The sequence below is a fragment of the Muscardinus avellanarius genome (genome assembly GCF_963383645.1).
Source record: "Muscardinus avellanarius genome assembly, chromosome: 3".
In the NCBI taxonomy this organism is placed as follows: Eukaryota; Metazoa; Chordata; class Mammalia; order Rodentia; family Gliridae; genus Muscardinus; species Muscardinus avellanarius.
This window is the reverse complement of record NC_137788.1, coordinates 146,997,015-147,007,042: the sequence shown is the minus strand read 5'-3', so window position 1 is coordinate 147,007,042 and position 10,028 is coordinate 146,997,015. Positions and strand designations below refer to the sequence as shown.

The 10,028-nt window shown below is 42.9% G+C and overlaps 1 protein-coding gene across 1 annotated transcript in view; it reads right to left on the bottom strand.

The window, feature by feature from the left end:
- Nucleotides 1-975: 975 nt before the first annotated feature.
- Nucleotides 976-10,028, bottom strand: part of IQGAP1 (IQ motif containing GTPase activating protein 1) — a gene marked incomplete at both ends in the record, with an annotated part of 127,793 nt that continues 118,740 nt past the window's right edge. The window contains 2 exons of the mRNA XM_080691744.1: nucleotides 976-1,089; nucleotides 3,027-3,135. Coding sequence (XP_080547870.1) covers nucleotides 976-1,089; nucleotides 3,027-3,135 — 223 coding nt within the window. The remainder of the gene's footprint in view (nucleotides 1,090-3,026; nucleotides 3,136-10,028) is intronic.

The window sequence follows — 10,028 nt, the reverse complement described above, 5'->3', positions numbered from 1 at the left end:
TGCAGATAAATCCTAGTGTTTTAGCTATAAGAAAAATTTAAAAGTTCAGATATACAGATAAATCAATTAAAAAACTTTTCTCAGAATATTTCAAAGGGTTTTGAAGCATTATATAAATCTTTAAAAATCCTATCACTCATATTTAAGATATAAATCTATGCTTTAATAAGGCACTCTGAAGACATAAAAACAACAGTTTTGAGAACAATTACTTTCTACCTGGGTTAACCCACTTCCTTGCTGTAGGGACATGGTGGAATGTCTCCTGACCCAGTTCATCTCCGTGCACCAGTATAAACAGACTGGTGCCATTCTGTATCTACCTAATTACCCGCGGGACGTTTCCATCGCTGGGGAGGGGCTGCACTAATGGCACTGTTCCAATTTGACAGTGAAGTTTAAAAACAGTATGTCCTTTTTTCTGAAACTATTTCATTTGAACACAGAACGGTGATTTGTATTATCTCTGACCTACAAAGAAAAACAGAATGAGAAGAATCAAGCAACCCCTTACCTCCTTCACTTTTAGTGATGAGATGGAAAGGAGATTCACTTTAAATGACAATCTAGTAACCGTTGATAGCCTCACCTTATAACTGTGTGTCTATGTTACTGGTGCTAATAGCTTCCACTTCTAAATAACAAGAATCTGAACCCCACTACCCTTATTGCTAAGTAAAACACCAAAGCGTACAGTAGAGTAATGCCATCTTGAAGGCTATAAAAACAATAAGGGGTTTTCGCTCTTTCCTAATTAATAAAGAAAACAAAGGGTGAGACTAAGCCTGAAACAATTTCACTATGAAAAAAGGGCAACAAATGTCCCATTAGAGGGACAAATGGGGCATTGGGATGCATCCGACTGAGGCGTCACTGCAGTTGGGTCTTTGCTTCCAATAAGTAGAGAAGGATCCTAGAAAGAAGCCGGGAGGTATTTCTTTTCTTCATCTTTCTGGGCTGGCAATAAATGATCAATTACTTCCCGTAGAACTTTTTGTTGAGAAGGAAGATCAGGAGGTTGACATTTACTTTAGCCCTATCAAATAATTTCATGACTGCAACTCCTTCATACTGTAGCTGCAGCAGGTCCTGTTTAAAAAAAAAAAAAAAAAGCACAAAATGTTTTGACAGTCAATCAAGTTGGTGGAACAAGAAAAGAAAGGACACAATGTAAGGAAGGATCCAGAAAAACGAGGCACGCCTCCTGTGCCAGATGTGAAGCGGGGCGAGACAAAAAGGTTTCCAGCAGAAGAACTGCCCGCTGCAGCCGGCGGGGCGTGGTGGCGCACGCCTGTAATCCAGCATTTGGGAGGCGGAGACCGAAGGATCACAGTTCGCGAACTCCTAACACCAAGTAAGTCAGAAGGTCCCCTTGGCCAGCATGCCCTGTCGCCCAGCTACAGGCGTTGTGGTGCAGCAGGCAGTTCTTTTTTTTCTTTTTTGCAGTTCTGGGGATAGAACCCAGGGGCATTGTACCTCTGAGCTAAACCCCCAGCCCCATTTTTTTTTCCCTTTATTTTGAAGCAGGCCCTCACTAAGTTGCGGAGGCTGGCAGTGAACTCAGATCCTCCTGTCTTAGCCTCCCGAATGCTGGGATTAAAAGTGTGTACCACCACGCCTGGGATGTGGGTCTTTTTAAAATGGAAATACTTTAGCTATGTGCATCACCAAGTCACTTCTTATTTATTTGTTTATTTATTTATTTTTACAGTATTGGGGATGGAATCCAGAGGCATTCTACCGCTACAACCCCCCAGCTTTATTTTTTATTCTTTATTTGGAAACAGGGTCTCACTGAGTTGCAAAGGGCCTCACTAAATAGCTGAGGCTGTCCTTGAACCATGATCCTCCTGTTTCAGCCTCCCAAATGCTGGGATTACAAGTGTGTGCCACCATGCCTCGCCTGATAATTTTTTGAAGCATAAATATTAGATACTTCAAAAGAAAAAGAGGAGTCAGAGCCGAGCGTGGTGGTGCATGCTTATAATCCCAGCATTTGGGAGGCTGAGACCGGAGGATCATGGTTCACTGACACATCCTCAGCTACTTAGTGAGGCTCTTCATAACTTAGTAAGATCCTGTTTCAAAATAAGGAATAAAAAATGGGGCTGGGGTGTAGCTTGGAGATTAAATGCCCCTGGGTTCCATCCCCAGAACCGCCAAAAAAAAAAAAAAAAAAAAAAAGAGGAGTCAACAAGCATGGTGGTGCATGACTATAATTCCAGGACCTGGGAGGCTGAGCTAGGAGGATCACAGGTTCAAGGCCAGTCTCAACAATGCAGTAAGACTCTCAACAACCTAGTGAGACCTTGTTTAAAAATAAATAAGTAAATAAAAAGGGCTTGGAGTGTGGCTCAGAGGTAGAATGCCCCTGATTCAATTGTGAGTCTCACACACACACACAAAGATAATTATGTTTCACTACAGAGTTGTCTTTAAATTTAAAATGGGATTCTGCTGAGCGTGGTGGCACACGCTTGTGATCCCTGCAGTTGGGAGGCTCTCAGCAACTTAGTGAGACCCTGTTTCCAATAAAGTATAAAATAGGTCTGGAAGTATAGCCTGGAGGTAGAAAAGCCCCTGGGTTCCACCCCCAGTACCACAAAAAATAAATAATTAAACAAAATGGGATTCTGTTTACAAATGAGCATCTATACACACTTGTCAGAAATGAAATATATCGAACTTTTGTACCTATATCAAATCAAAATGAGGGGGAGAAGATTCTAAGCTATGAATTAGGCTGACAGAACTGTGCTATAAACACTCGGGCCGAGGCCCTCCATGAGTCTGAGAAATCTGCTTCATTTAGCAGCAACTCAAAGCAATGCAATACCGACGCCTCCTGAAGACTCAGGTCCTGGGATGCGCTCAGGAAGGCACGGTCAGAGCAAGCCCTCGAAGCCCTCAGCGTCTTCCCTGCAGCTGCTGAACATGGACAGCTTTCCCTGAAGGGATGTGATCTCCTTCTCCCACCACGAGAACCACCTAGACAGAGCTCTCAGTGCTGCCCGGTGCATACCCACCTGATAATGCAGCATGAACGTCTCCATCTGAACGCCCATGAACTTGGCTTTCACTTCAAAGTCTCCAACTTCTTCTGTTGGACTGATTTCAAAGATAACATTCTTAAACCTGTTGAAACATAACATCATAAGGGGTGTGTCTTTTATTTTCTAGGGTAACGATGCTCTGTGAAATGGGGGAATGGGGACGAATCAAGTCTTCACAGGCTAAAGAGTAGAAGGTCCAGGTCCAGTGTTCTACAGGAGGCTGTGCACGTGGGAACGCCACTCCTCTGCACCCTCTGCCATGGGACCTGGAGGAGGATGGGGCCTCGCCCACAGCACCTGCTGTCTAACGACCAGGAGCCCTGGGAATGTGTTAGTGGCCTCTGTTGGGTCACAGCAGAAAATTCTCTTGGCCTCCCATGTGGCTACTGCTGCAACTTGGTAACAAGAAAAAAAGAAGGAAAAAGGAGGGAGGAGAGCTTGTGGGTCTGAATGCGCACATGGGTGAGGACTGGGGGAAAGGAGTAAGTAAACTAAAGGGAGTCAGTAAAAAGAACCCAAAGAGAGGCTTTCTGGAAAGAGTAGGTGCCGTATAATTAAATATACTGAGTACACATTCGCAGCTATTTAGCAAGGCTCTCTGCAACTTAGTGAGACCCTGTTTCAAAAATAAAAATAAAAAATAGGGCTGGAGGTGTGGCTCGGAGGTAGAATGTCCCTGGGTTCCATCCCCAGTACCTCAAAAACAAAACAAAACAAGAGCGGGCGTGGTGGCGCACGCTTGTAATCCCAGCATTCGGGAGGCTGAGACTGGAGGATCGTAGTTTGTGGACAGCCTCAGCTACTTAGTGAGGCCCTCAGTGACTTAGTGAGACCCTGTCTCAAAATAAAGAATAAAAAATAGGGCAGGGGGTATAGCTCGGAAGTTAAATGCCCCTGGGTTCCACCCGCAAAATAAATAAATAAATAAATAAATACACACACAACAAAAAACAAGGACCAATTGCTATTATGGTATCACTTGTTCTCCATAAATCACACACCAGGAAATCCTATGGCATTACTAAGAGAGAGGGATTATGCCGCTACCCAGGTGAACACCCCAGTTTCCAGAACATCACCCTTGATTCCCAGAACTCAGCTGTGGAATGAAATGACCTATTATGAATAGAGCTGAAGACCACAAAGAAAGCAAAGGAAGTCATATCAAGAAGTTAAAAGAGAGCTCACAAGCCAGGCATGGTGGCACGCACTTATAATCCCAGTACTTGAGAGGCTGAGGCTGGAGGATCACAGGTTCAAGGCCAGCCTCAGCAACTTAGTGAGGCCCTCTGTTTCAAAATAAAAAATTGTAAGTGCTGGGGGTATAGCTCAGAGATAGAACGCACCGGGATTCATTCCTCAGAACCAGACACACACACACACAATAAAAAAGAACTGACAAAATCCATGCACTGAGATGTATGTTTTATTCAAGTGGAGACCTTGTAAGTTCTTTCTTTCTTATTTTTGTACTGTGGGCTGAACCCAGGGGCATTCTACCTTAAAGAGGCATCCCCAGCCCTATTTTTTATTTTTATTATAGTGTGTGTATGCATGTATGTATGCATGTATGTATGTATGTATGTATGTATTGTGGAACTGGGGGTTGAACTCAGGGGCATTCTACCTCCAAGCTACCCCCAGCCCTGGTTTTTTTTTTTTTAATTCTTTATTTTGAAACTGGTCTCATGAGGGTGGAGGCCTCACTAAGTAGCTGAGGCTGGCCATGAACCTGTGATCCTCCTGTCTCAGCCTCCCAAGTACTAGGATTACAAGCTTGTGCCACCACGCCCAGCTTTATTTTTATTTTTACTTGGGGTGGGGTACTGGGGAATGAACCCAGAAGGATTCTACTTCCAAGCTACATCACTAGCCTGATTTTACTTCTTATTTGGAAACAGGGTCTCATTAAGTTGTTCAGAGTCTAAGTTGCCAAGACTGGCTTTGAATCCCTGATCCCCCTATCTCAGCCTCTCAAGTACTAGGATTACAAGTGTCTGTCACCACCCCCGCTTTTTATTTTTATTTTGAAACAGAGTCTCCATAGGTTAATGAAAGTCTCACTACTTGCTCAGGCTGTCCTTGAACCTGTAATCCTCCTGTCTCAGACTCTCAAGTATTGGGATGATAAGCATGTGCTACCACAGTTGGCTATAAATTATTTCTTAATGATATCTGTTTGGGGCTGGGGATGTAGTTCAATGGTAGAGCACTTTCCTAGCACGTACAAAGCCCTGGGTTCAATCCTCAATACCATAAAACACATAAACAAAAAAACAATAAAACCTCCCAAAACTCAAACACCCTAATGAGAAATCAAAACAACGCAAATTGCTGGACATGGTGGTGCATGCTTGTAATCCCAGTACTTGGAAGGCTTAGACAGGAGGATCCGGGTTCTCGGATACCTCATCTACTTAGAGAGGCCCTTTGCAACTCAGTGAGACACTGTTTCAAAATAAAGAATAAAAAATAGGGCTGGGGCACAGCTTGGAGGTAGAATGCCCCTGGGTTCCAACCCCAGTACTGCCACCAAAAAAAAAAAAACAAAAAAAAACAACAACCCTCAAATCAATATCAAAGAATATTTTAACTATTAAAAACATCAAAAATCATCTCATTCAGTGATGCCAAGGAAATATATTTTAGATACTAATAAAAAATTTTTTTCCTTTTTTTTTTTGGTACAGGGGATTGAACCCAAGGGCATTCTAACTCTGGCTATACCCTCAGCTCTATTTATCTATCCATCCATCTTGGTGCTAGGGGTTGAACCCAGGGACATTCTATCTCTGAGCTAGACACCCCAACCTTTATTTTTTGCAGTACTGGGGACGGAATCCAGGGGCAGTCTACCTTCGAGCTACACACCCAGCCCTATTTTTTATTCTTTATTTTGAAACAGAGTCTCACTGAGTTGCAAAGGGTTTCACTAAATAGCTGAGCCTGGGCACAGACTATGATCCTTCTGTCTCAGCCTCCAAATGCTGGGATTACAAGCGTGCACCACCACACCCAGCTCCTATTTTATCTTTTATTCTGAAATAGGGTTTCACTAAGTTGCTAAGGCTGGCTGCAAACTGTGATCCTCCTGTCTCAGCCTCCCAAGTACTGGGTTTACAGGCGAGTGCCACCACACCTGGCTTGGAAATATTTTGAGGCTATGTGTAAGAGTTTAAAATTTTATTCAACACTGTGGAAAACACTATGATAGCTCCTCAAAAAGAATTTTTTTTTTTCCTTTTTGTGGTATAGGGGATTGAACCCAGGGACATTTTATCTCTGACCTACACTCCTAGCCCTATTTTATTTTGAAATAGGGTCTTGTTAAGTTGCTGAGGCTGGCCTTGAACCTGTCATCCTCCTGACTTGGCCTCCCAAACCTTGTAATCAAAGGTGCACGCCACCATGCCTAGCTTCCTCAAAAATTTTAAAGCAGAACTACCTATGATCAGCAATCTCAGTACTGGGTACAGACACAAGGAACTGAAAACAGGATCACAAAGCGATACTTACACACCAGTGTTTGTTGCAGTGCTTTTCACAATAGCCAAGATGTGGAAAACAACATATGTGTCCACCAACAAGACGAATGGATAAACAAACTGTGACGCGTACCACGCGACAGAACATTACTCAGCCTTAAACTGAAGGAAATCCTGTCACACGGATGAACCTTGAGAACATTATGCTAAGTGAAATGAGTCAGCAACAGAAGAAAGCTGCATTTAATTTCACTTACAGGAGGTAACTAAAGTAGTCAACGTCAAAGGAATGGAAAAGTGACATGGTGGTTGCCAGATGCTGGCAGGAGGAGGAAGTGGGGAGTTGCTATTTAATGGGTACAGAGTTTTGCAAGATGAAAAACTTCCAGAGCACAGCATGGGGGTGCACACCTGTAATCTCAGTACGTGGAAGGCTGAGACAGAAGGATTGCAGGTTTGAGGCTAACCTCAGCAACTTAGTAAGATCCGATCTAAAAAAGAAAACTTTTTTTGTACTACTAAGGATTAAACTCAGGCATTCTACCTCCACGTTACATCCCCGGCCCTATTTTATTCTTTATTTTGAAATGGTTTCACTAAGTTGCAGAGGGCCTAAGTAGCTAAGGCTGGCCACGATGTGAACTTCCTGTCTCGGTCTCCCAAGTAGTGGGATTACAAGTATTCGCTACCATGCCTGGCTTTCTTTTTTATTTTGAAACAGGGTCTTACTAAGTTGCAGAAACCTTGCTAAGTTGCTGAAACTGGCTGTGAATCTGTGATCATTCTATCTCAGCCTCCCAAATATTGGATTATAAGCATGTGACAATATGCCCAGCTTAGCTTAAAAAATTTTTTTTAAAAGGGCTGAGGGTTTGGTTTATTGGTACACACACACACACACACACACACACACACACACACACACACACACACAAACAAAAATCTCCCCAAGAGCCGGGTGTTGTGGTGCACACTTGTAACCCTAGTACTTGGGAGGCTGAGACAGGAGGATCACAGGTTTGCGGACAGCCTCAGTACTTAGTGAGGCCCTTTGCAACTCAGTGAGACCCCAGTTCAAAATAAAGAATAAAAAATAGTACTGAGGATGTAGCTTGGAGGCAGAACACACCAAGGTTCCATCCCCAGTACCACTCTCACACACACACAACCTAAAGTAGGATCAAAGATTTACATACAGAGCCAGGCGTGGTGGCGCACGCTTATCCCCACACTTGGGAGGCTGAGACAGGAGGATCGCATGGGTCTGAAGCCAGCCTCAGCTACTTAGTGAGGCTCTCAGCAACTTAGTGAGACCCTGTTTCCAAATAAAATATAAAAAAGGTCTGGGAGTATAGCCCAGAGGTAGAAAGTCTCTGGGTTCCACCAAAAAAAAAAAAAAAAAAGATTTACATATAAAGATGTTATCATACGTGTAACAATATACAAGTAATATTAGTTAATGTGTTCTACAAAAGGTTAAAATAGGGAATATTATGTAGCCATTAAAAAGATGCAGTCAGGTGTGGTGGTGCATGCTTGTAATCCTAGTACTTGGGAGGCAGAAATGGGAGGATTGTCATTTTGAGACAGCCTTGGCTACTTAGTGAGGTCCTCCAAAATGTGGTAAGACCTTGTTTCAAAATTAAAAAAAAAAAAAAAAAAAAAAAAAAAAAGGGCAGGCATAGTGACGCATGCTTGTAATCCAGCATTCAGGAGGCTGAGATAGGAGGATCTGGGTTCTCAGAGAGCCTCAGCTATGTAGTGAGGCCCTTTTCAACTCAGTGAGACCCGGTTTCAAAATAAAGAATAAAAGATGGGGTGGTGGCACATGTTTGTAATCCCCACGCTTGGGAGGCTGAGACAGGAGGATCATGCAGGTTCTTACGCCTCAGCTAGTTTAAGAGACTCTGTTTCCAAATAAAATATAAAATAGGTCTGGGAATGTAGCCTGGAGGTAGAAGGCCCCTGGGTTCCACCCCCAGTACCACCACCAAAAAAAAAAAAAAAAAAAAGAATAAAAAATAGGTCTGGTTTGCAGCTTGGAGGTAGAATATCCCTGGGTTCTATCCCCAGTAATACAAAAATAAATACAAAAAATAGGGCTTGGAGTATATCTTGGAGGTATAATGAATGCCTATGAGTTCTATTCCCAGTATGCTTTAAAAAAAAAGCATTCACCAGATGCAGTGGGGCACGTCTATAGCCCCAGTACTTGGGAGGCTGAGACAAGAGGACTGCAGTTTAAAGCCAGCCTCAGCTACTTAGTGAGACCCTGTTTCATGGGTTTGTAATCCAGTACCACATATAAAAACAAGATGTTTGTATATGTTTGTTTGTATATGTTTATTCTTGATTTTGAAACAGGGTTTCATTGAGTTGCAAAGGACCTCACTAAGGCTGTCTGTCCTGTCTCAGCCTCCCAAATGCTGGGATTGCAAACATATACAAAAAAGATGTTTTCAAAAATTACGAACCAGGTGTAGCGGCGCATGCCTGTTATTAGTACTTGGGAGGCTGAGACAGGAGGATGGCAGGTTCAAGGGTAACCTCAGCAATGTAGGAAGCATGTTGCAAAACAAAAAATAAAAAGGGCTGGGGACATGGCTGTAAGATAGGATGCCTCTGGGTTTAATCTCTAATACCACTACAAAAAAAATTGAATACATTACAGTAAGCAATACCATATTAACTTACGTAAAATAATAGGTAGGTAGATTGAGTAAGCAGGAAGACACACAGTCTTCATGTGAACAGGGGCATGGAAGAAAATACACTAAAATGACTCCAGTGGTTATCTCTGACTTATGGGATTACAAGTGTTTTTTTTTTTCCTTTTTGCTTTATCATTATTTTTCAAGTTTTAATAATAAATATATATGTTAGAATCAGAAAAACAAAAAATGTACTTATTGATTGATTGTGGCACTGGGGATTAAACCCAGGGGCATTCTACCTCTGAGAAAATACTTTCTTTTTTATGACAGTGGCCACGGGTAAAGAGAAATAAAGAAGCCGGGCATAGTGGCGCACGCTCGTAATCCCAGCATTTGGGAGGCTGAGACCTGGAGGATCGTGGTTCACAGACAGCCTCAGCTCCTTAGTGAGGCCCTCTGCAACTCAGTGAGACCAAGTTTCAAAATAAAGACTAAAAAATAGGGCAAGGGGTGTAGCTCGGAGGTCAAATGCCCCTGGATTCCATCCCCAGACCCGAAAAAAAAAAAAAAAAAGACAGAGAGAAATAAAAAAGATAAAGATGTGATAAATGGACTTCCGGGAAGATGGCGACCGAGAAAAGCGGGGCTTAAGAGCCCCGCTAACAACCAATCTCCATTACCACAAAATCAGCACCTTTCATAGCCAGAAAACACCATCACCAGAGAAACAAAAAAATCACCAGGCTCCAGAGAGAAAGCGGACTGAGAAGAGAGCTCAGAGCCACAGAGGAGATACACCGGCCTCACGCCCGAGGACGCGGCAGCAACGCCATACT